This window comes from Lynx canadensis, chromosome F1, assembly GCF_007474595.2.
Source record: "Lynx canadensis isolate LIC74 chromosome F1, mLynCan4.pri.v2, whole genome shotgun sequence".
Classification (NCBI taxonomy): Eukaryota; Metazoa; Chordata; class Mammalia; order Carnivora; family Felidae; genus Lynx; species Lynx canadensis.
Window position 1 is genome coordinate 3240268 of NC_044319.2, and position 26499 is coordinate 3266766.

The 26499-nt window shown below is 42.8% G+C and overlaps 1 protein-coding gene across 6 annotated transcripts in view; it reads left to right on the forward strand.

Annotated features, from left to right (window-relative positions):
- Positions 1-349: 349 nt before the first annotated feature.
- Positions 350-26499, forward strand: part of AHCTF1 (AT-hook containing transcription factor 1) — a 79693-nt gene continuing 53543 nt past the window's right edge. For 3 of the 6 annotated variants that reach the window (XM_030302701.1, XM_030302704.1, XM_030302703.1), the window contains exons 1-7: positions 355-456; positions 3412-3511; positions 12378-12502; positions 14313-14566; positions 18344-18521; positions 23126-23333; positions 24948-25064. In XM_030302701.1, the coding sequence (XP_030158561.1) occupies positions 12385-12502; positions 14313-14566; positions 18344-18521; positions 23126-23333; positions 24948-25064 (875 nt within the window). In that variant the 5' untranslated portion in view covers positions 355-456; positions 3412-3511; positions 12378-12384. Of the gene's footprint in view, positions 457-3411; positions 3512-12377; positions 12503-14312; positions 14567-18343; positions 18522-23125; positions 23334-24947; positions 25065-26499 lie in introns of all 6 variants that reach the window. The other 3 variants (XM_030302706.1, XM_030302705.1, XM_030302702.1) reach the window with 3 other exon arrangements.

Here is a 26499-nt window from a genome sequence, read left to right on the forward strand (position 1 = left end):
CATCTCCTTCCCCCGCCGCCCTCCCTCCGCGCCCCGCGCCCCGGCACCCCGCCCCTGCCCCCTGCCCCCCCCAACCCGGGTCCCGCCCCGCCCCTCCCCTCCCCTCCCGGGTATATAGGACTCGGTCGGTCGGCCCAGGGTAATGCTCAGAACAGGGCTGGCGGCGTCAGCGTCGGGGACGCCGAGTCGCGGGGAGGAGGACCCGGAACCGCCGCGGCGTTTGAGTCGCTGAACGGCGCGCCGGCCTGCAGCCGGCTGAGGCGCCCGCAGGGCGGTGGGGCTGCCGCGGCCGGCGAGGTCGCGGGCGGAGGCTGGAGGTTCGGTGCGGCGGCGGCGGCGAGCGCGCCCTGCCCGTGGCGGCGGCCGTGTCTCCCGGGAGATGCTGTGACGGCCCCGCGCGAGAGGAGCTCGCGCCCGGCCTCACGCCCCCTGCACTCGGCCGTCCGCCCTGCGCAGGTAGGGGAAGGGCGGGAGGGGCCGGGCCGGCGCGCGAGGGCGGGTCCGCGCGGCCTGGGCCGCAGGGCCGCGGGCCTCCCCGCGCGCTGCCGGGGCGGCGGCCGGCGGGCGGACGCGGTTGGCGGCGGGGGGCGGTGCGTTCCGGGTCGGGGGGGGGGGCCTCCGGCAGCGGGTTACATAACCACCTCCCGGCAGAGCGGCAGCACATGGCGGCGGAGAGGCGTTGCGGGGTCCACCCCCCACGACTTCCCCGCCGGCGTCCCGCCCGCGCCGTTCTCCGGGGCGGTGGAGACCTTGGCCGGCCTGTCCCCGGCCGGGCCTGCGGGGCCGTGGGGCCGCTCCTGCGCCGGCGTGCGCTCCACATGCTCCTGGGCCTGGCTCGGGTGAGTGGGGGCGCGGGGAGTGGAAAAGTGCGGCGTGGAACCGCAGGACGTCTTGGAGCGGCTGTTAACCTGCCTTCTGTGTCCCCCCTGCCAACCTGAGGACCGTCACTTTGTTACTAGTTGACTTCTGCGGGGCGGTGGGGGCGGCGGTGTGTGTGCTCAGCGCCAACGGGGTCCATGCTCGCTGTTACCTTTTTTCAAATTGGCAGTTTGAGAAGTGTTTGGAGGAACCCGGGTCCTTTAGGATAAAACCCAGGTCTCTCGGAAACTCTGAACTTCAGTTGATTCTCAAAATATCCTAAAGAACCAGCAGATTTTAAGAAGCTCTCGTGAGCTTTGACTGTCTGGGTCAGTGACCGGGGGATGTCAAGCCCAGCTCAAGTTAATGCCCGCGGGATGCTCTAAGTGCGTTAAACGCCACCGGAGAAGTCTGCGTTCTCTCCATCCTGCAATTTTTGACCCCTTTTTTTCCCCCACAACCTACTACCGAAGTGTTCCCAGGTCGCAAGACAGCAATAATTAAAATACACTTAAAAAATATTGTTCTTGGGGGATAGACTCCTCTTGATTAAAGAGGAAATAAACATTGTCTTCTGACCATGAAGATGTTCAGGGACTCCTCATTTTTCTTGAGAAGGAAGACTGACTTCCCCAGGTTAGGTCAGCGGTCTCTAGAGTCTACGTCTGTTCTGTCCAGACTCAACTGTGCTTCAGCTCTTCCAGAAAGCTCCCCCACTGCTGGGCCCATTTTCTTGGAAATGTACTTCTTACTCTTTTGCTTGGAGCCTTGGGCGCGGTACCTGCTTGCTTTCTTTCAAGTTCTCAAATTTCACACCTTCCTCAGCTTAAATGCCATCTTTTCTAGTGACTTTTTCATTTCCCCTTCTCCCACATCATTTATCTTCTCTTGTAGCATTTATTTGTGTCTAATATTCTGTCCTTGATTATGTATCTCCTAGAACGCAACTCTTTGAGGTCAGGAAGCGGGTCATCTCTCTGCCCTTGCATTCCCTTCCCAGCACAACTTTTTAAACGTGCTTGGAGCTTCAAAAATGTTTGAGTTAACTTTGAAAGAGCAGCCACTACAAGGCTGGGGATTCCAGAGTCCACTGGCAGCTTCTATGTGCATCATAATTCTTAGTCTTTACTGAAAAGAGCCAAAAAAAGTAAAAATGCATACAAAATGTTCTGTAGATGTTTGTTCAGTATATGTTACACTAGAATTACTGAATTATTTGGTGGAATTCAGCTGCTTTCGAGCATATGTATGTTTTCTACAGAACTGATTTGTGGTATTCTGTTGCTAATAAAATCTTTCCTAGTAATTTTGTGAATTTTGTTTTGCTTCTTAATGTGGAGACAACATGTGTTTAAAAATACTTAAAAATAAGTTGGATCCAGTACTGGAACCCAATATTGAGCCTTTTCTTTTTAAAGTCGTTTTTTTTTTTTTTTTTTTTTAAGTTTATTTTTATTTTGAGAGAGACAGAGACAGCGCAGGTGGGGGAGGGGCAGGGAGGGAGGCAGAGAATCCCAAGCGGGCTCAGTGCTGAGAGTGCAGGGCTCAAACGCACAAAACCATGAGATCATGACCTGAGCCGAAACCAAGAGCTGGACGCTTAACCGACTGACCCACCCAGGTGCCCTGTGAGCTTTTTCTTTTTAGTAGACTTTATTTTTTAGAGCCGTTTTTAGAGCCGTTCTGCTCACAGCAGAATTGAGTGGTAGGTACAGGGAGTTCCGGTACACTTTCCCCCATTAGCAACATCCCCCGCTAGCATAGAACACTTGTTACCGTTGATGAACCCACATAGACACGTCATTGTCACCCATGTCCATAGTTTGTATTAGGGTTCACTCTTGGTGGTGTGTGTTCTGTGGGTTTGGGACAGATGTATAATGACATAGATCCACCATGCTAGGATCATTCAGAGTAGTTTTTACTGTTCTAGAAATTCTGTGTGCTCTGCCTCGTCCTCCTTTGCTCACTGCTAACCCCTGGCGACCACTGCTTTTTTTTTTTTTTTTTTTTTTTTTACCGTCTCCATAGTTTTGCTTTTTCCAGAATTGTCATGTAGTTGGAATCATGCAGTGCAGTATGAGCCCTTTCAAGTTGCCTTTTTTCACTTAGTAAGAATTCATTTGAGTTTCCTCCATGTCCTTTCATGGCTTGATAGCTCATTTCTTTTTCCAAGTTTTATTTGTTTGGTTTTTAAGTAATCTCTGTGCCCAGTGCGGGGCTCCCAACTCAGGACCCTGAGATCAAGAGTTGCATGCTCTACTAACCGAGCCAGCAAGGCACCGCGCTCATTTCTTTTTAGCACTGAACAAATCCATTGTCTAGGTGTTCCACCATTTAGTCAACCCTTCCTTCATTCTGAAGGACACTCAAAAGGACACCTTAGTCCTTAGTCCTCATACCTGTGAGGAAAGCTGTTTTAACACCTTTGTGTCGTCTCTTGTGTGGACATAAGTTTTCACCTCCTTTGAGTGAATACCAAGAAGTATGATGGCTGGATCGTATGGTAAGAATATGTTTAGTTCTGAAAGAAACTGCCAAATTATCTTCCAGAGTGGCCGTTTCCACCAGCGGTGAAGGAGAGTTCCCGTTGCTCCACACCCTCACCAGCATTTGGTGGTGTCAGTGTTCCGGATTTGGGCCGTTCTAAAAGGTGTGCGGTGGTATCTCATTGTTTCAATACGCATTTCTCTGATGACATATGCTGTGGAGCTTCTTTTCATGTATTTGCTATCCGCGTATCTTCATTAGTGAAGTGTCTGGTAAGGCCTTTGGCCTTTTTAAAAAAATTTTTTCTTCTTGTAAGGTTTGTTTATTTTTGAGAGAGAGCAAGTGAGCACGCACAGGCGAGCAGGGGAGGGGCAGAGAGAGGGAGACACAGAATCTGAACAGGCTCCAGGCTCTGAGCTGGCAGCACAGAGCTCTGCGGGGCTCGAACTCACAAACTGAGATCAGGACCTGAGCTGAAGTCAGACGCTTAACTGAGCCACAGGCGCCTCTGGCCATTTTTTTAATTGGGTTGTTTTCCTGTTGGTTTTTCAGAATATTGAGTTTTTAAAAATTGATTTTATTGTTCAACATGTCTATTTCTGTTCCCTGCTAGTATCTGGCTGTCCTAACTCACCGTGTTTTAGATCTGTTAGTTGCAAGGCATTGTGACTGTCTGGAATTCACAGGAACAAGATATGCTTTTTGACTTGTAGGAATTCATATGATGATGGGGAAGACCGGCAAACATAAGTAATGAATTTCAAAAATAATATTTATGATTGCTTACCTGAAGGTGGAAAGGAGCGAGCTCAGAGATCCGATTAAGTGGGAAAGGATGGGTCTATCCAGACCACGCTGGGAATTTAGCGTTTGAGTGGTGGACAGGGTCTTGGCAGATGGAGATGGAAAGGGTACAGCATAAAAGAGGGAAAGTACAAGGCTGTAGCAAACTGATGATGGTTTGGGGAGGCAACACTGAAGATAGTCTGGGGCTGCCAGGTTGTAGAGGACTTTCATTGCCTGAGGCTGTCGGTTTTTATTTTTTTTTAATTAAAAAAAATTTTTTTTAATCTTTATTTATTTTTGAGAGACAGAGTGTGAGTAGGGGAGAAGCAGAGAGAGAAGGAGACACAGAATGCGAAGCAGGCTCCAGGCTCCAAGCTGTCAGCACAGAGCTGGACGCAGGGCTCGAACTCACGAACTGTGAGGTCATGACCTGAGCCGAAGTCTGATGCTCAGCCGCCTGAGCCACCCAGGAGCCCCGAGGCTGTTGGTTTTTGTATACGTAGTAGGGAATCATTGGAGGGTTTGGAGAAGGGAGTGACATAACCCATCTGTGCTTTATCAAGAAGATGAACAATATCTTTAGTTCATTGGCAGCCAGCACCACGTCATGCTCTGCCTACCTGGCCCTTGAGAAGGTGTTTAAACTTTCTAAATTCCCTTTCAGAGGCTGCCAGTGCTGGCATGTCACGAAGGCCAGGATTCTACTTAATCTTGTACGATACTGAGCTTGGCGGCTGAATGTGTGTTTGTGAACATGCATGTCTATATGGGATGTTGTTTCTAATCGTATAATTTTTAGAAGTTCTCTTCACTGTGCTTAAAATGTTAAAGTTCACACTGTAAATTTGGGATTCGAAAGGGCTTGCTTGAAACCAGTTTTTCCCCTGTAGATTCAAAGGCTAACTTGTAAATTTGAACAACTTTCTCTTTCATTCACTGAACACCTTTTCGAACTCCTTCACGTCGGGCACTGTGATAAGCTAAGAGTTGGAGAGAGAAGTATTCACCTTTTCTAGAAGCTTGGGTGTGACATGAAGACCGTATAGAAGTGCAGCATTGCATGCACCAGTGAGTGGTAGAACTTGGACTTAAAGCCATTCATGCACCAGTGAGTGGTAGAACTTGGACTTAAAGCCATTCTAATTCAAAGTTCCTGCCTTTTCTAGTACTCTGCATGGAACCTGTGATTATCGTTCACCTTGCTACTTCTCCTTGAGAAGCACCTTGAGAGCTTTGAGAAATTCTTTTTACTCTTGACACAGGCATCAGTGTAGGGTGGAAGTTTGAGAACCCTGCTCTAATTCTGGACTAAAGGCTTAAATTCCTGTAGGTAGGTAGAAGCTAAGTGTAATTAACTTGCAGGACCAAGAAGTGGATTTTAATTGTTACCTTAATCCCGAGAAACAATTGAATAAAGAGGGGACATGGTGAGATGAAGATAGAAAAAGACTTAGGAGGAAGCTAGGATTTCAGCATTTCATTTTTGTGCATTTTAGCATATGGTAAGCATTTAGTCTTGGTTGAATGAATTAAGGAATAGATTCAGAATCGATAAACTGATTATCCCTTGAGTGTGGGGGGTTAAATAGGATCACTAAAGAAGTTAGCACCTTCAAGAATTCAAAGTTCTAGAGTCTTCACATTTAATTTCAAGTTTCTAAGGATAGCACTAACCTAACATTGTTATACTGTTAACCTTTTGTGGAAATTTCTGGGCCGTAGGACAGATCTACAGTGTATTTGGGATTTCTGTAAAGGAGCACCTGTTGGGTGTGCTTGGATGTATGGTGTTGAAGTGGCTGTAGGCTGTCTTGTTACCAGCCTGAGTTGAAAGGCGTTTGGTTAGAGCAAAAGTGGCAGAGCTTTGGAGAAGTATGGCTGCACCCTGGATGTACCTTTACAGAAATCTGTCCACATTATGCACTTGTGACTGGGCCCAGCAGAGAGAACATCACAGATCAATTTGAGAGAAGTACTTTTACAGAAAAGCTGGACCGCGAGTGTGCCTGAGAACCGGCATGGCAGGCCTCTCCCCATGAAGACCAGCACAACCTCACCACCCCCACCCCCTCACCCCCTCACGCTCCACCCCCATGTGCCACGTCTACTGACAAGAGTGTTGCAAAGCTTCAGCTCTAGTGGAAACAGCATCAGGTCTCTTTTCGCAGGCAGACCACAGTGGACCCTAGTTGAAACTCGCCACGCTGTGGCCAAGGTCCAAACACTCCCCACTCAGGCGAGGAGAAATTCTGCAGAGGACTGATTTGAGAGAAAGAGCAGCCAAAACACAGCAGCCAAGTGCACACAGCATACACCAGAGACGCTTCCTGAAGCACCAGGCCTTGGATAGTATATGACCTCTTCTTAGGATAGGTATTACTCTAAGGAGCGGTGTGTTAGGCTTTCCTAACACAGAGAAGAAGACAGAGCCCTAAGACAAAATGTCAAGATGGAGGAATTTATCTCAAAAGAAAGCAAGAAAAGGTCATGGCCAGGGATCTGATCGAAACAGATACAAGTAATATGCCTGATCCAGAATTTAAAACAATCTCAAGGATACTAGCTGGGCTTGAGAAAAGCATAGGAGACACCAGGGAGTCCCTTACCCCAGAGATAAAACGTGTAAAAACTAGTCAGGCTGAAATAAAAAATATTGTAACAAAGATGTGAAACCAATTGGATGTGACGGAAGAAGATGAAGAATGAATTGGTGATACAGAAGATACAATTATGGAAAGTAAGCTGAAAAGAAGAGGGAAAGAAAAAATATTGGATCATGAATGTAGACTTAGGGAACTCAGTGACTCCATAAAGCATAATAACATTCGTATCATAGAAGTCTCAGAAGAATACAGGGAAAAGGGGACAAAGGTTTATTTGAAGAAATCATTGCTGAAAACTTAAGTAATCTGGAGAAGGAAATATATCCAAATCCAGGAGGCACAGAGAACTCCCAATAAGATCAACAAAAGCAGGTCAACAACAAGACATATCACAGTTAAATTTGCACAATGAGATAAAGAAAAAAATTTATTTTTGTCATAAGTGAAATAGTTCGTCTCTGGTCTCTCACTTTTGTTAATCTATTTCTTTATGTTGGTAGTTTTTTTGTTTTTGTTTTAATTCTTAGCAACCAGCTTTTGATTTCACTTCTTTTTATTATTATGATTTTTCTGTTTCATTAAATTCAACTCTTTTATTCCTTCTGCTGATGCTGGGTTTAATTTGTTCCTATTTGTCTAGTTTCTAAAGGTGGAAGCTTAGGTTACTGATCTGAGATCTTACAGAGGTTTGGTGCTATCACTTTCCCTCTAAGTACTGCTTTATACTGCATCACACAAATTTTGATACGTCATGTTTTCATTTTCATTCAGTTCAAAGTACTTCCATTTCCCTTTTGATCTCTTTGGTCCATGGCTCATTTAGAAGTGTGTTATTTAGTATCCAGATATTTGTAAATTTTCCAGATGTTTTACTGCTTTTTAGTTTCCTTGTGAGCAGAGGAAAGGCTTTGTATGATTTGAATCCTTTTAAATTTGAGATTTTATGGCTCAGGATATAGTCTATCTTGGTAAGTCATTTGTGTGCGTTTGAAAAGAGTGTGTAGTCTTTTGTTCTTGGGTAGAATCATCTATAAAAATCAATCAGGTTGGCCAGATGTGTTTAGGTCTTTTGTGTTCTTACTGCTCTTCTGTTTAGTTGTTCTATCACTTGTGGAGAGAGACGTGATGAAATCTCCAATTACAGCTGTGGGTTTTTATGTTTCTCCTTTCAGCTTCTAGTTTTTGCCTTATTTATTTTGAAGCTCTATTATTCAATATAAATGTTCAGGATTGTTAATGTTCACTTGGTGAGTTAAGCACTTTATCATGATGAAATGAACCTTTTTATTCCTGGTAATATTCTTTGAATTCTACTTTGATATTCATATGGCTGTTCTACCCTTTTTTTTTTTTTTTAATCAGTGTTAGCGTGATCTAGCTTCCATTTTTACTTTCAACCTAGCTAGCCTTTTTACTTAAACTCTTGCTTTTAAAAAAAAAATCCAATCTGACAGTCTGCTTTTTAATTGGAACGTTAAAGTCATTTCATTAATGTGGATGTAACATGGTTAGGTTTAAATCTACCATCTTCCAATTTTTTTTTTGTCCCATCTGTTCTTTCATTTTCCCTCTTTTTGTGCCATCTGTTGGATTAAGTTTTTATGGTGATATTTTATCTCTTTCATTGGTAAATTAGCGATATAGTTCAGTGCATGTGTATGTTCAGTGGTTGTTCAAAGGTTTACTGTGTACATCTTTATTGCCGTCTACCTTCAAACGGCATTAGAGCGTTTAACATACAGTATAAGAACTTTGTAACTGTGCTTCCATTTCTCCTCTCAAAGCCTTGTGTTATTGTCATTTGTTTAACTTGTAAATATGTTATAAATTACATATATTACTGTCATTTTTGCTTCAAATAGATAATTGTCTTCTAAGGAGATAATTGCCAGTTTTTGGTGGTCTGTATTCTTTTGTGTAGATCTAGATTTCCATTTGGTATCATTTTCTTTCATCCTGAAGGAATTTCTTTAACATTCCTTGTAGTGCAGATCTACTTTATTTTACCTTTTTTTAAAAAATGTATTTTCAAGTTAGCTAACATACAGTGTAGTCTTGGCTTCAGGAATAGATGCCAGTGATTCATCACTTGCATGTAACACCCAGTGCTCATCTCAACAAGTGCCTTCCTTAATGCCCATCACCCTTCCCCTCCCACCCCCATCAACCCTCATTTTGTTTTCTGTATTTAAGTGATGTTTTCACTGGATGTAGAATTCTAGCCTGACAGCTTTTTTTTTCAGTTCCATTGTTTTCTTTCAGTTACTGTTCCATTGTCTTCTGGGTTGCATCATTTTCCACAAGAAGTCTCCTGTCATTATTACCTTTTTCCTCTTTGCAGTGTGACACTTTTAAGATTTTGTCCCTTGATGAGGATGTATGGGGGGGGGGAGTTTCTTCGTGTTTCTGGTGCTTGAGGTTTAGCAACCTTTTTGATAATGGGTTTATAGTTTTCATCAAATTTGGAAAATGTTGGCCAATAGTTTTGAAATATGCCTATTCTCTCTTTTTTGGAGATTGCTTTTGCATATATTAGGGTACTTAATGTTGTCCCACAGCCCACTGATGCTCTGTTCTTGCCCTTTCTGCCCCAGCCTTTTTTCTCTTGGTGCTTCATTTTAGATCATTTCTATTGTGGATGTTTACATTCAGTAATACTTTCTGTGTCTGTCTATGAATCTCTTTCAGCATATTTCTCATCTCTAGAAGTTTGACTTAGTCTTTTTAAATATCTTCTGAGTCTGAGTCTTTCCTTGATGTGCTTATGCTTTCCTCTGTCTTCTTGGACATGGGGATTATAGCTAGAATAACTGATTTCGAGTCCTCATCTGGTAATTCCAACTTCTGTGTCATTTCCTGGTCTGTTTCTATTGGTTAAGGTCCTCCCCCCCCGCCTTATTATAGGTCATATTTTCCCACTTCTTTTGCATGCCTGACAATTTTTGACTGGATGCCAGATACTGTGAATTTCACTTTCTTGAGTACTAAATATTTTTTTGCATTCCTTTATATATTCTTGAGGCTTCCTTGTTCTAGGGTGCAGCTTAGTTATTTGGAAACAGTTTGATTCTTTTGAGGCTTGCTTTGGTTTATACAGGACCAGAATGAGTATTAGACAAGGGCTAATTTTACCCCCCCCCCCCCAATCCCGCCCCCACTGAAGCAATCAACACCATTCCAAGTACTCTACTCAGTCCTCATATATTATAAGGCTTTTCCATTCTGGAGCTATTCCTGGCCTTCTGTAAGCTTTAGGGACTGTTTCCCTTTTGTTTTTCCAGTGATCCATTCCTTGGCCTCTGGTGGTTTCCTTACATGCTTACGCTGATCATATAAAGATTCAGGGAACCCACTGCAGATATCTGCATCTCTTTGCATCTCAGAGCTTTTATCGGATCACCATTCAACCTGAAGCCTTCTATAGAAAATCTTTTCAAACTCGTTAAGGGAGAGTTTATTTGTGGTGAACTCTGTTTTTCTAAAAACGTGTTTCATATCTAATGATAACTTCAGTGATCTATAATTATATGTTGACAGCTATTTTTGCTTAGAATTTTGAAGATATTCCAGACTTCTGGCTTTCACTGTTGTTGAAAAGTCATTTCTTTTTATTTATTCTATATAGGATTCACTGGTCCTCCTGATTCCAAAGAATTGGTGTGTCCAAGTCTGGGAAGTATCTTTCAGAATATTGCTTCTACCTTATCATTTAATGTTATATTCTGAGGGATTTGGAATAAACATATGTTGGCCCTTCTCCCTCTCTCGTCTCTAACTTTTTTAAGACTTTATTTTTAAGTAATCTCTATACCCAGTTGGGGGCTCAAACTCCCAGTCCCAAGATCAGGAGTTGGATGCTTCACCGACTGAGCCAGCCAGGCGCCCGTCTTGGCTATAACTTCCAACTGCTCATTTCTTTTTCTCTGTCTTAGGTTCTGCAAGAGTTTTGGGGCTCTCTTTCTCTTTCTAGTATGCCATGTTACTTCTTTTTTGATTTGGTTTTTGTTGACTTTAGGTACAAAAGGACTATTTGCTGAGTGGATATGAAAAAGAATATTTGTAAGTTACAAAGAATCTTGGTGCAGTGAATATGTGTCTGCTCACCGTGGGGTTTTAGAGAAAGAACATTACTTTGGAGTCCTTGCGTTCCCGTCCCTTTCCCTCTTAAACTACTGTTGGGTTTTTGTGTTTATGGTTTCCTTGTTTTATTCATAGTTTTGCTATACATGTTTGTATTCTTAGGTATTATTTTGCTTAGTTTCACAGCCTTTTTAACTCTATGTAAATGTAATCATTCTGCGTGTATTTTCTCCTTTTATTGTTTAGTGTCGTACTCTGGCGTTTTTCCATCTTGTTGCATATGCCGCAGTTCTTATAACTCCATTGAGGTTTTTTCTCCGTTGAGTTCTCAATTTTACTTAATTTTTTATTCCATAAGTTCTCTAATTTTTGTCAAATCTGCTTGGCCACTTTTCATTATTTTTGTGAAGTTTCTTCCTCATTAGCAAGCTAGAACTTTGATTTCTTTAAACCTATTAAACGTAATTTCTGTTCTCTGATCGTTTTCAACATCTGAAGCTGATTCTGCTGGCTGTTGATCATGGTATCCTTGTTACAGTTTGTTATTTGACTGTGAGCTCATTTTCTTGGAATTTCATCTTTGAGAACTCTTTGAGATTCTGGAGACTGTTTTTGGTGGTTTCTGTGGATTGTGTGGAGCATTACCAACCTGAGAAAAATTTATAAGAAATCCTTCCCTGGGTGTTTTCAGATAACGTAGCTTGAATTCTGGCCACCAATTTGTGTGAAGGGAAATTTTCGGAATAGAGACTCACAGTCATGGTCAAAACGGGCAGCATCATTGCTCCCGTCTTGCACACTGGGTGCTTTTCTCGCTGGCCTTGGTGCCGATGATACAGCCTATGGAGTTCAGTGGGGGGGCTCTTCTTAGCTTGCCTTGGCTCTGCCAGCCCTTGGTTTTACCTTCTGCCTCCGTGGATCTCAAGAGTCTCAGAAGAAGATCACAGTCACCGGCAGTGGATTTGGTAGCTAATTTCCAAAATTCCTGCTGTCTCTTCGTGTTTGACGTTGCCGATTTCATTCAACAAGTGGTATTTTAACCATTATTTTTGGTCGTTGACAATAGAAGGGTCATTCCAGGAATCTAATCTTCTATACGTTGGAAGTGAAAGATAATTTTCAGTTTTTTTTCTATCCAGTTAAAGATCTGTCCCAAACTCAATTCCTGAGATTATTGTGTATTTGGACTCTTTTTTTGGACTTTCTCCCCCTTTCCCGTAGCAGTAGTTTTTGTAAAATTCATCAGTTTTTCCTGTTTGTGTGTGAAGTGTCCTTTCAGAGTAAGTCAGGCAATAAGATTAATTGCACAGAACCAGGCTTCAAACAGTCTGGGGAATCATGTATATCCTTAGGCCATCTGGCTTAATAAATCTTTACTCCTAAAGCCGTTGGGAAACATTTTATTAGGAGGGAGTACCTCAGACCCAGAAGCACATAAAATGTGTTTTATGATCAGATTTTAGTTTTAGTTTATTTACTCTCGTGTGGTGGCTGTTTCTTTTTTTCTTCTGGCTTAGGCATATTGTAGTACGAATATAATGTTATCTTTTACAAATACAGTGAAAGCATGCGCGGCCTAACAGCACAGGTGACGGCTCTCCTGCGCTTGCCAGAGGTGACCGTGCAAGCCTTTGCGGAAGATGGAGTGACGTCAGAATGTGTGCTTCATGGCAAGCTCACTCCAGGTAAAATAACGTTACTGAAAATTTACTGATGTGATTGATTTGTAAGAGAATAATAAGCACGTATTGTAATTTCCTTTAACGTGGGAGAAAACCGCGACACCCAGTGGTAGTCGTCTTGCATAAACATCTAGCAGCTGCAGCTGCATGTGTAGTAACACCCGAATACTCGAGAACACATTTCCAGTGAACGAACCTTGGGTGGGTTTTTCCTTATTAAAAATGCTGTGCGTTTTTTATCTCTACGCTACGTATATACTATATCTTTTAGTATTGAGTGTTTAATATTGACTGTTCATATTTAGAAGGCAGAAATAATACACAGCTGTTATTTCTTTATAATCAGTAAGTTTTATTGGTGATGAATTTGGATTAGAATCTGAATAGTCTTATGAGTAGAAAAATCTGATTGTAGGGCCCCGAGTAATATCGAGAAAGTCTTACTTATTAATTCCGTTAACTTGAACAAGATCTTAATAGATAGTTTTGGTCATGTAATAGAGCAGAAAACCATACCAGAGTAGCCATCAAATTGTGGATTTCAGTCTAGTGAAAGATGCTGCAGGCGCCTTTTCTGAAAATGAATTTCACAGCCATCCATCCTGGTGGGTAGACAGTAAAACATATGGGTCACGTGGCTATTTACAGTGCTACCCTCTTGAATATTGACAGTAGTGACGGTACTTACTGTCGTGCCAGGCACTGTAACAACTTCAACTGAGATATTAGACTCTTCTAAGTAGACACTCTTCTGTGCAACTAAGAATCCAACAGGTTAAGTCACCTGCTCCCAGTTGTGCAGATAGCAAGTGGTGAAAATTATCTCTGAATCCATGTGTTCGGGTCCCCATTGTGCCACGCTATTTCCTTAAACCGTAGAGGCTCCCGTAGCTGTAACCTGGTTTATCCAGCTGTGTACTTGGATGCGTGGTAGACCTCACAGATTTAAAAGTTACCATTGACCCAGCTACTCAAGGGAAAATTCGAGTCTGTTCTTGATTCTTGTTTTACTTCCTCCCCATATCTTCATCAGCAAGCACAGCCTTTTAGTCCTGTCTCTAAGATGAATCTCTAGTCAGTCCATTTTTCTTCATTCACGGTCGCCGACCAGGCATATAGGGTGTCGTCTCCGCACCTGTGTCCTGTGCTCCTTCTTGTCCCTTTTCTGCTTAGCAGCGAGGGTAACATTTGAAAACAGAAATCAGATAGGTTAAAAAGCTCCGATTACTTTACATCGTGTACATGATAAGATCCAAACATGGCTGGTGAGGGGTTCAGAAGGGCTTCTGGCATTTCTTGTTGTTACACTAGTTATGTCTTCTCAGTTAGATTTTGAACTCTTCGGGGATAGACTCATGGGTTACGTTTTATGAGCCTCGGAGCGCCTCGTTTAACTCTTGAGGTATAACGTATTGAAAGTGCGAGCTGTGGAGTTAGGCTTGTGATGCACTTCTGGCCGCGGTATTTGTAGCCATCTGGCTGGGGACAGGTTAGTTAACCGTGTGAAAGTTCAGTTGCTTTTTCTCTGTATTGGGGTGTGACAAGGACTAAATGAGATGGTCTGTTTTAGCATATAGCATGGTGCCTTTACCCAAATGTTTGCTTTATTATTGAGATGATAGTTGTCTAATACATTTTACTAATCTTTGGACCACTGTGTTCTATAAATGGTTAGATTTCACTTTAGAGATAATGCGTCAAGTTACACATAATGAGCTACGTGTCATATGTGTAAAACATCTAACTTCTGTCTAGTTTTGTGGTGTACATCGAAATAAGCAGTGTTTTTGCTGTTTTCTTCTTCTTCTTCTAGGGAGAAACGCACTTGCTTGCCTGGCTTGTGGTCCACAACTTGAGGTAGTAAACTTTCTCACAGGAGCGCGGTTGTCTGCATATCGATTCAATGGAGTGAGTCAGCAGCCTCCCGTCGTCCTGGCTATGAAGGAGTTCTCCTGGCAGAAGAGAACCGGGTTGTTAATCGGACTAGAGGAAGCAGAAGGGAGTGTTCTCTGCCTTTATGACCTTGGTGTGTCCAGAGTGGTTAAAGCCGTTGTTCTTCCTGGAAGGGTAGGTACTGTTTTTTGTTTTTAATAATTTTTTTTTAACGCTAATTTATTATTGAGAGACAGAGCATGAGCATAGGAGGGGCAGAGAGAGGGGGAGACACACAGTCCAAAGCAGGCTCCAGGCTCTGAGCTGTCAGCACAGAGCCCAGTGCGGGGCTCGAGTTCACAAACCGTGAGATCATGACCTGAGCTGAAGTCAGACGCTTAACCGACTGAGCCACCCAGGCGCCCCGGGTAGGTACTGCTTAAGATTCGTGAGCATTCTGCTTTCAGAACTAAGCCCCTGCTGGTCACACAGGTGTGTTCGCTTTGTGAAAATTCATTGAGCTATACATTTTTATAATTCATTTACTTTTGTGGAATCGTCGTTTTTCATTAAAAGTTCAAAATACAGAGGTTAAAGGCAGTATGTTATCGAAAGAACATTAAGTTCTTGGGGCGCCTGGGGGGCTCAGTCGGTGGGGCGTCCGACTTCGCCTCAGGTCATGATCTCACGGTTCATGGGTTCGAGCCCTGCGTCGGGCTCTGTGCTGACAGCTCAGAGCGTGAAGCCTGCTTTGGATTCTGTCTCCCTTGCTCTGCCCTTCTCCTGCTCACGTTCTGCCTCTCTCTCAAAAATAAATAAATATTAAAAAAAAAAATTTAATAATGCTGTGGACTAGATGTCTAGATTATCATGGAGCCATTCAATAATTTATGCAATTACTTCATGCAATAATACAAAAATTTATAATAATATAAATCCCAACATTTGAGGTATTCTTTTAAATTTCCCCTGACTACTCAATATATGTCATTCATTTACTTTTTTATCTATAATAAAAATTAAATTTCTCTACAAAAAAATTTAAGAAAGAACGTTAAGTTCTTTCGATAAACAACAAATAGAACTTTTTATACTTGGTTAGAAAATTGCAAAGTGAAAATAGGGATGACCTAGTTGTTCTGATGCTCTTTTGTATGAAGAGGGTCATCTGTGTCTTGTCGTCTTCACTTGTGTTTTACGAGGACACTGGAAGTTTATATTAAAATATTCATTACTATAGTGTTTTTTCGGTTTGTTTTTTCTTTTTAATTTGAGACTGTAGCCTTGGAGCAGTAGGGGAAATATGTCTTCACTGTTGTTTAAGAGTTGAATGTTTGTTGTTGTTTTTTTAAGAGTCCAATGATATTTAAATAATGGATTCATTTAAAAACATTTTGGGGGGGCACCTGGGTGGCCCAGTTGGTTAAGCGTCCGACTTCGGCTCAGGTCATGATCTCGCGGTTCGTGAGTTCGAGCCCTGCCTCGGGCTCTGTGCTGACAGCTCGCAGCCTGGAGCCTGCTTCGGATTCTGGGTCTCCCTCTCTCTCTCTCTCTCTGCCCCTCCCTTGCTTACGCACTCTCGCACTGTCTGTCTCTCTGTCTCAAGAATAAATACTAAAAAGAAAAATAAAAATAATTTTTTTTAACATTTATTCGTTTTTGACAGAATGTGAGCAGGGGAGGGGCAGAGAGAGGGAGACGCAGACTCCAAAGCAGGCTCCAGGCTCCGAGCTGTCAACACAGTGCCCAAGGCGGGGCTCGAACTCACAGACAGGGAGATCGTGACCTGAGCCGAAGTCAGTCCCTTAACTGAATGACCCAGGCGCCCCTAGAATAGAATTTTTAAAGTTAAAAGGGAGGTAAATGTCAAAATACTATGTTTTCACAGTTTGAGGAAACTGATTCAGTGGGCAGTGTTGGGGTCTGAAGTGGTCATAGCCTGGTATCTTAAATGTACTTACTTGCCAGTGTTGATTTTAAAGTCAGAATTAATTTAGCAGTTTATTGAGTGCTTACTGTCAAGCTGTGTCCTAAATTTTGGAGATAAATAGATAAATAGAACTTGGTCTATGCTGTTGAAAAAGCTAGTCATCTAGTGGGAAAAGACAGGTAATGAGATTACAGCCTAAATCCAGTAACTATTTTGTTTGATAAACTCAAGCACACGGAACATGGAAACACCTGGATGATTTCTGTTTATAGAGGTTGGACATTTTAGGCAAAGAGACCAGCATGTAAAAAGTCCTAGTGTGTGGAACATTTAGGAACTGGACTTATTTAGAATGGCTGCGGGAGGGGACAGAGGAGGTGGGGTCTAGGAATGGTGAGGGTTGAGAGAGTGAATGGACGTGTTGCAGTTAGTGACCTCCACCTGAAGTCTTTGGTGAAGTCATTTTAAGTGCAAAGCAGAGCTCTAGTATCAAAAGCTCGTTGGGTCGGAGTAGTTCAGGTAGCTGATGATAAGGAACCGGACAGGGAAATGACCGTGGATGTGGAGAGGATGGAACAGGAGTAGAGTACACTCAGGAGGTAACACGGACCGGCCCTGCCGATCACTTGGATGAGAGCACTTGAGAAGGAACAAGCAGTGGGTAGGTTCCTGGTGGCTCCCTTGCGTGGATGCTTGGTGTCCCATAGAAGAGGGAATACAGAAGGGAAAGATTGGGAGGGGAGTGATAGATACCTTCAGAAGAATTTGGTCAACTAGTTGATTTGGGGCCAGGGCACAGTATCCCCTCTTAAATTTGTTTGCTTTTAAGTGTCTCATTTTAAAATTAATTAAGGTACCATTATCAGTTACATGGTATTTGTATGAGGAATGCAAACTGAGTTGGATTTCTTGACCATTCTGAGAGGATTGAAGAGACTGGGCTTTAGTATTTGTCGACATTATTACCAGAAGTTAGACCAGAAAGACAGTCCGTGAAATCACAGCTTTCAGAGTTAGAAACTCTGTAGAATGTTCTGTATACCAATGAGATATAGACAGCCAGGCTTTTTCTGTAATAATAAGTTACAGCCTGAAACAAACTTTTTACTCTGACATGAATGCATAACCCATTGATAGTAAATTTCCTCTTTTCTTTCTAGGACATTCATCAGCGTTACAATAGAAATCACTAAGTACTCAATTTTCATATGTCATACCCAATTTTTGTGAATTAATAGGAAACTGAAAGGAAGTGAACTAGCAAATAAAATACAGACTATTAGGTACAGACATTTAAAATTTGACCATGAGGGGCACCTGGGCGGCTCAGTTAGTCGAGCGTCTGACTTCGGCTCAGGTCATGATCTCACGGTTCGTGCATTCGAGCCCTGCTCGCTCAGTCTGGAGTCTGCTTCAGATTCTGTGTCCCTCTCTCACTCTGTCCCTACCCTGCTCACGTTCTATCTCTTCTCTCTCTCTCAAGAATAAATAAACATTAAAAAATGTTTGAAAAAATAAAGGTTAGACCTCTTCAGGCTTTAAGGCATAAACAGGACTTTTATTTTTAAAGAGTAAACCCGTAAATTTTTCTTGAATGATTTCTTTTTACTCTTCCTCAGGAGAACAGGCTATATGATGGAGTAGCTCGTTGACAGTTTTAAAGAGAAAAATCTAGGTTTGAGTTTAAATAACCCAAGTTAAACTTTCTAGGCTTCAGGGTGCTTCATCTTTAACAGGTACAATTACACATAATCCAATATCCAGGGTTACCGTGAGTGTTACGTGAACCAGTTAGTACAAGGCCTGGCGTGTAAGTTTTCATAAACATCGACTGTTATTCCAGCTGCACATTTTATATGGTGAAATGATGGTGTCATTTCTATTGTACCTGAAGTTTTCATTATGTTACTCAGATCCACAAGTCAAATACAAATTTATAATTCTCTGTTAGAAAATGTTTAAATCTATTATAGCTAGTAACCTGCTCCAACCTCCAAATTTTTCTGTTGTTTCATTGTATTTTTTCATTTTCTGCTTCCAAGGTAACTGCCATCGAGCCTGTTATTAACCACGGTGGAGCCAGCGCGAGCACTCAGCATTTGCACCCCGGCCTGCGATGGCTCTTCGGCGTGGCAGCCGTGGTGACGGACGTCGGACGGGTCCTCCTCATTGACTTGTGTTTGGATGACTCGTGCGGCCAGAATGAAGTGGATGCGTCAGGTAATTATTTGGAACCTCGGACTGAGCGCCTGCATATTCTGATGCAATGGACCGGTTTTCCTTTTTCTTTTTTGTTTTTAATGTTTATTTACTTTTGAGAGAGAGAGGGACAGAGTGCCAGCGGGGGAGGTGCAGAGAGAGAAGGAGACACAGAATACAAGGCAGGCTCCGGGCTCCGAGCTGTCAGCACAGAACCCGACGCAGGGCTCGAACCCACGAACCGCGAGATCAGGACCTGAGCCGAAGTCGGAAGCTTCTGACCCAGGCACCCCTCACGGACCGGTTTTTCTTAAACAGTGAAAAATATTTATATAGAAGCTTCTGTGTACCTTTGTTTCTTTCACGGCTTGGACCTATTGTATTAGTGTTTTGGGGCACTGTGGAGACTTTTGTGTGAGTTACTCTGTTTATTGGTGAGGTACTAAAGTAGGTCTTGAAAGAGATTGAGGTCCAGATTTGCTTTAGATACACACTTGAACAATAGGTGTTATTACGTATACGCCAGGAGGAGGGCTGAAGGTATAGAATCTTGATTGTTATCAGACAGTATAAAATTATCCAGTGTGTCAGATCTAGCACACTCTTTTTGGCACACTGATTACGTGTCTGTGGTAAGACCAAGGCAGAAATAAAGTGATATAATAGGAAATAACACGGTAATTGAAGGTTTTCTTTCACAGAATGACATCCTAAAATAGAATTAATGCTACTCAGATTTTTAAAAAGTGAGGAGAGACCATTTTTCTCCTTTAATACTAATGTTTTTATTTTATAAATCTCTTCTTTATCAAGTGCTTTCAGTTTTTTTATTTTTTTATTTTTTTAATGTTTATTTTTGAGAGAGGAAGAAAGACAAAGCATGAGTGGGGAAGGGGCAGAGAGAGAGAGAGACACAGAATCCAAAGCAGGCACCAGGCTCTGGGATGAGAGCAGAGAGCCTGATGCGGGGCTCGAACCCACAAACTGAGATCATGACCTGAGCCGAAGTTGGACGCTTGACCGACCGAGCCACCCAGGCACCCCTCTTTGTCTTTTTCTGGGGCTTTTATAAGATTGGTTTATGCAGGGAGGAGAGCTAATCTAAAAGCCTTTAAAAAATGTATGTATTATAAAGTTTCAGGAAAGGACCATTTAATCTTGAGAACATTCTTGATTTTTAAAGTAATCCTGTATTAGGGCAGATCTCTATCTATGGATCAGCTAAGAAAGATACAAACGATCATTATTTTTTTTTTTAACTTTTTTAATGTTTTATTTATTTTTCTGAGAGAGAGAGACAGAGCATGAGGCGGTGAGGGGCAGAGTGAGCGAAGGACATAGAATCCAAAGCAGGCTCCAGGCTCTGAGCTGTCAGCACAGCGCCCAATGCAAGGCTCAAACCCACAGGCCTCGAGATCATAATCTGAGCCGAAGTCAGATGCTTAACCGACTCAGCCACCCAGGCGCCCCGAGGTCTAATCTTCTTTAAAAGGACTTACTACTACAAACGATCATTGTTTTATCCCAATTTATAATGAGCATAACTAATAAAAATTGTCAGTGTGTAGTAAAACTGATTGTAACTGCAAGTAGTAAAAATATTTAACCAGAAATTTAAAAGCCAAATCAGATGTCTGAACATTTTAAATTTTACCAGTTTATGTAGTATGACTTAAAAATACTTGATTTGGCAGAAATAATGGCTACATGTACACTTAAAAAAAATAATCCTGGGAGTGCTTGGGTGGCTCGGTTGGTTAAGCGTCCAACTTCAGCTCAGGTCATGATCTCATGGTTCATGAGTTCAAGCCCCACATCGGGCTCTGTGCTGACAGCTCAGAGCTTGGAGCCTGCTTCAGATTCTCTCTCTCTCTCTCTCTCTCTCTCTCTCTCTCTCTCTGTGCCCCTACCCTGCTTGCACTCTGTCTCTCTCTCTCTCAAAAATAAATAAACATTAAAAAATTTAAAAACCTCACAATGATAAAAACTGTATCTGTAATTTTGATATGTACAAAGATCTGATAAACTCTGGGTAAAGTTAATGAAAAGAATTGACTCGCAGAAATCATAGTAACTGAAAGTGAATTTATAGAATATTAGAAATGCTTAAACTGCTCTTTACAGAAAATTGGTAGAGGAGTTAAATGGTCTTGAATGGGGTTTTGTTTCAGAGTTTTGTAGATAACATTCTTCTAGATGTGAGGCTAATCAATATGATTGTATTCATAATTAAAGCTCTCTTCAGACCAAAATAGTAAAGGTAGAACATCCTTTATTTCAGAAGTCCACAACCAGTAGTGGAATTCAGGGCAGGGATAGTTTTTATAATGGAATTCTTTGGATCGTGATCAGAGATCGGAATCATTTCTCAGTTACAAGAATTATAAAGCCATTGAATAAAAAATTGGGGTTTAATGCAAAATTGGTTTTTTTGCTTATAAAAGATAAATAGTTACGATTATAACTATTTGGACTTCATTGTATACACGTAACATAGAAAATGAAATTTCTGATGTTTATTATACTATAAATACTGTTTTATAATATTTTCAACCTTAATGGTATTGTACATCTTTCCACATCAGTAGAGTCTATCTTACTCTCTTGAGTAAGAGTAAGTTTACGTTATTCCATTGTATGAGCTATTTATTTTGGCAAAATTTAGTCACTTGCTCTTTGGAAAAATAATCTGAAGTGGAAGGGATCAGGAGGGTAATCGTTCAAGTACAATACATGATTTTTCCCCTCTTCATAACAACAGCATTGAGGGAATCTGCCCTTTCACAAGGGTTATATCACTACATGGGCCTGAGTATTTTTCCTTTTTATGAAAGATTTCAGACATCTTCTGGTAGATAGAAGAATGTAAGAATTTCCACGTCCGTCAACCTAAATTCAAGTTTGATTTCAGAACTTACCATGAGTGTCTTTTTTTCTTTTCCTTCTCCCCCACCTTTGCTTCTGAATTAATTTAAAGCAGATAATGGCTGTTTCACTATGTAGTCACAATGCCATTACCAGTCCAGACTACGTTCATAATAACTCCTTGGTGTAGTCTAGTAACTAATCCATAAGTCAGATTGCTATGATGGCCTCTAGGGCAACTTTTTGCATTTGTATTGTTTGAGTCTGGATCTAAACAAGGTCCACGCATCACATGTGAGTTACGTCTCATATCCTTGAACATAGAGTGGTCCTCCCCCTCGCCTCTCCTTTTCTATTTGTAGTACCACTGCCTTGCTGAAGAAGTTAATCTGGTAGAATGCCCCACATTTTTGAATTATCGGAGTGTTTACACGTGGTGTCATTTAGCTCTGACTAGAGATCACCCCGGTGATTCTCAACCAGGGGTGACGTTTGCCCTCTAGGGGATCTTTGATGATGTCTCAGGACATTTTTGGTTGTCGCTCCTGGAGGGAGATGGTGTTAGTGACATCTGGTAGACAGAGGCCCGGGATGCAGTTTACCATCCCACAGCGCATAGGACCGTTCCTCAGCAAAGACTGATCTGATCCCGAGCGTCAGTAGAGCCAGTGTTGAAAACCCTACTTAAATTCATTGTTTCATCCATTCATAGAGCGTGTTTTGTTTTGTTTTAATTCCTTAATGTTTATTTTTGAGAGAGAAACAGAGTGCAAGCTAGGGAGGGGCAGAGAGAGACAAGGAGACACAGAAACTGAAGCAGGCTCCAGGCTCCGAGCTGTCAGCACAGAGCCTGACGTGGGACTCGAACTCACAGACCGTGAGATCGTGACCCGAGCCGAAGTCGGACGCTCAGCCGACTGAGCCACCCAGGCAGCCTCATCCGTAGAGATTGTTACCTCAATCTCTTCATTCATTAGGGGATACAAAAATGATGATTTTGAAATTCTGTTAATCTAAGGAAGAAGTTTCTCATTAACTAGGGCTGTTTGTTTACCCTGAAATACAGTTTGTACAGAAAAGGCAGGATAAATGCTTACTATTTCTTTAAGTACTAATTTTCAGAGTAAGGAGCTGGTACCCAGGGACTTAAAATGGTTTATAGTAAGGTCTTTTGTAGGTGAGCAGGATAGGAACTCATGAAATTTTATGAGTGTGTGTTTACTTACTTGTTTCGTTCATTCGTTTTCATTGTTTTTTTGATGTTCAAAATGTTATTTTTTACTAATGAAAGCCCCTTCGTTTAGTCTGACAAATCCCCTTTGGACTATGATAGCTTCCTCTGTTTCCGGCACGAGATGAACTAGGCTCATCTTCTGTATTTCCTGCCCCAGACCTGGAACCGGCCACTGCTCCAAAGGGAATATTTAGGTTCTTAGTTCTAAATTTAAATAAAGAAACCATCAGCTTTGTTTCTGATTAGTAAGGAAATCGTTTAATACTTCAAAAAGAAGAGCATACTTTTGAGAATATTTGAAAACGTACCATGAGATTTTTTTAAAAAATTACACAACTAAATGTATTTTGAAAATCGTAGCGTTTGAACAGATACAGGTGGCCGTCGTATAGTTCAGCCTGCTTTGTCATCGTGGATCTTGTCGTAATTGACCGCAGTGGTCTTCAGCTGAAGCTTGCCCAGCAGGTGACCCGTTCGCTTTTGTGCTCTTTACGATTTGTTAATCTTCCTCCCTTTGTGTCTCCAGACCTTGAAGTCGTCACTGGCATCCCAGCTGAGGTGCCGCACATCAGAGAGACCGTGATGCGGGCAGGGCGCCATCTGGGCCTCCAGCTCGCAAGCCCGTCCGGGACGGCTGCGTCGGCGCTCTGTTACATCGGCAGGACTAACCAGCTGGCCGTGGGCTTTTCCGATGGCTATCTAGCTCTGTGGAATATGAAAAGCATGAAAAGAGAGTAAGTACAACTTTTTTCTCGTTTGTTCATTGGTAGCTGCTTTCTGAATATAGCTTGTACTCAGGTATTACTATTTTAAAATTAGCGTAAAGAGAAAAAGCAGGATAGGTGACCAGCTAAGTGTGAATAATTCCTTACTACATGAAATCACAGCTTGATATAAAGGAATGACTTAGCACGTGAATTTAGGTCGAGTCTTTTGGTGTATATTTAAAAGGCATTTCAGTTATTGTGTGCCATTTGCTAGTAAAACACCACTCTGTAAAGGTAAGCGATATATTTACAGAGTACAAATTCTGTCCAGAGTACTTTCCTTATAACCACACGTGTAAAGCTAATGGTAGAAGTTCTTGGTTGATGGAAAAACAGAGACTTTTTTAAAATCAACGTTAAAAGATACCATGTTTTGAAATTTTTATCCTGTTTAAATTTCCCTCGATTGTATCGATACTTTTTAAATTGGTATTTTTGGCGTTCAGATTGCTGAAGGCACGTGACCGGCTCAGGCAGTAGGGCGTGCGGCTCTTAATCTTGAGGTTGTGAGTTTGAGCCCCACGTTGGGTGTGGAGATTATGTTAAAAAAAAAAAAATTCATAAGAAGTCCTTAAAATGCTGTGGAATTGACCCTTTATTGAGGGAAGTAGCCCTTTACTGAGGAAGATAGCAAATAGGCATTACAGACTTCTAGTCTCTATACAGAGTTAAGCGGATGCCCATTTTTCTCCCAAGTTGTTAATTTGATATTTCTTCATTTTTTTTCAAGGCCTATTGGAATATTTTCTTGAGTAATTTATCTTGCCAAAAAGTCAACAGTAGTCACTCTTCCAAACTTCCTGTTCCGTTATTCTCGCCAAGAAATTGGTACCTACCGGGCTCATCTTGGTAATCAGTGTATGCCCTATGCCACGTTTGAAGCGGACGAGAAAAGAGAGGAGGAAACTAACGAGGTTCTCGCATCTCAAACCAGGCCCTTTGCTCACTGTTGCGTTCTTTGATAATATCAGAGAATGACAAGCCCTTGAAGTAGCTTCCGTCCTTGCACCTCCTCAGAGCCCTTTCTTTTGGTTTGGGTTTTGCAAGGTACCCGTGATGAGGTGGTGGTGCTGTCGCCCGGTGGCCCCCTCGGGAAGGCCACCTTGGCTCTCTGCGCGGAGAACCTTTTCCCAGCTCTTGTCTTTGAATTGCTCCCGAGAGTCTGGAGGACCGGCCTCTCTGGCTCTTCCCCAGCGCCGGCCTCTCGGGGCTGATTTCTAGGTGCTTTACGGGAGCCCCTCGGGCTCTCGCCGCTCCGGTGTGGCGATGGGGAAACTGGCCCGGGGCGAGCAGCCGAGGTGACGCGCTGTGTCAGGGTTTCAGCGCCCACGGCTGCCTCCCCGGGGAGCAGCACACGGTGGCACTCGCGGGGCTGGAAGGCGCCCTTGTAGTGGTTTTAGCCCTTCCAGCGCCGCGCCCACGGTCGGCCGTGACCTGGTACGCCCTGTGTATCTTTGAAGATGAGACGATTGCGTGAACGGCAGTTGCTCTAACCCGAGATTGTCCCAAGACCCCTGATTCTTTCTTCAGGAAACCACCAGTTAACAGTATGACGCAGACCACTTTTTGTGCCTGTTGTAGGTACTACACTCAGTTGGAAGGTGGACGAGTTCCCGTGTACGCGCTTACTTTTCAAGAGCCGGAGAACGACCCTCGTAATTGCTGTTACCTGTGGGCTGTTCAGTCTACACAGGACAGGTAAGCGTGAGACGTGTTTTTAAAAACATTTGCCAGCGATGCGGCAGCAGTTAATTTCTATTGGAAAGTTTCGTAGTACGTTGTCTCCGTTCGGTGCAAACGACATAGTTCAGTGGATTTGCAAGTGGTGGTTGAAATGATCTTGAAGGTGAAGGGATTGTTTCCACGTGGTTGAGTGAGTTCTGAGGTGGCGGTAAGGACACTGTGCTCGTCTGTCTGCCTGCCGTACCCGGGAGTGAGCCAGTGCGCTGAGTAGGCGACGGCCTCGCCGCCTTACACCGGGGTTTGCGGCCTCCCGTGTTCTCGCGTCCCACCATCTTTCTCTGTTGTGTGTGCCTCTCATTTTTATCGACCCCGACTCTGTTCTCTGGTCCTCCTGTTTGCCTGGCCCAGTGTACTCCTAGCATTCATTTGGTTAGTTTTCACTCTGTCACAGGGTCTAACTTTGTCCCAAGTATAGCTCGCGAGAAACCTTGCAGCTGAATTCCATCCGTTCAGCTTGCTCATTTCCAGGGTTAGAGTGGCAGAACTATTCATTTCCTCGTCTTTTTCCTTGATGTTTCATTCCTTCTTGATCGATGAAACAGTCAAGCTTGTGGGATAAAGCCCATGACGGTGGTGACCCGTTGTTCCCGGTACTTTCTCCCAAGTCCATCCCACCTTGGGCTCTAGGTACCTGAATTGGGGTCTCTTGGGGTTTTTGTATTAGACATCCCCACTTCGTGGTTTTGTCTTACCTTCTTACTCTGTGGTGAGTGATGGAAACGAAGAATTGATTTGCCACTTTTGTAATTTGTCCATCCTGAAAAAATAGTGAAATGAAAATACAGAGACCGCTATTGGGCTCTCCCTCACGGGGTCCGGTCCGTGTTTCCATCCATCTGAGTGCAGTGGGGGCGGCAGCAGTTTGATGGGTTCACAGTCTTCTGGGCTGTTCAAGCAGGGCTCTGGGGGATGGGGAATGCAAGGGGACTTTTCATCTAAACGATTGTTGTATTTATTTTTCCTCCTAGGATTGCCTCTTAGGATGAGTTTGGTTATTATTCTTTAAAAAATTTTTTAACATTCATTTTTGGGAGAGAAAGAGAGAGCATGAGTGAGTGGGGAGGGGCCAAGAGAGAGGGAGACACAGAATCCGAAGCAGGCTCCAGGCTCTGAGCTGTCAGCACAGAGCCTGACGCGGGGCTCGAATTCACAGACCAAGAGATCATGATCCAAGCTGAAGTTGGATGCTTAACCAACTGAGCCACCCAGGCACCCTGACTTATTATTCTTTATGTGGATTTTTTTATTTTGCTTTTTCTAAATTTCCCACACTAAGGTCTAGAGTGTTTTCCTCTTATTTTGGAACTTGGTGAATAAGTCTGCGTTCTTTTTTACCATACCACTCTTGATTCTTGTAGTATTATCAGTAGGTGATGCCCACTCTGTTCTT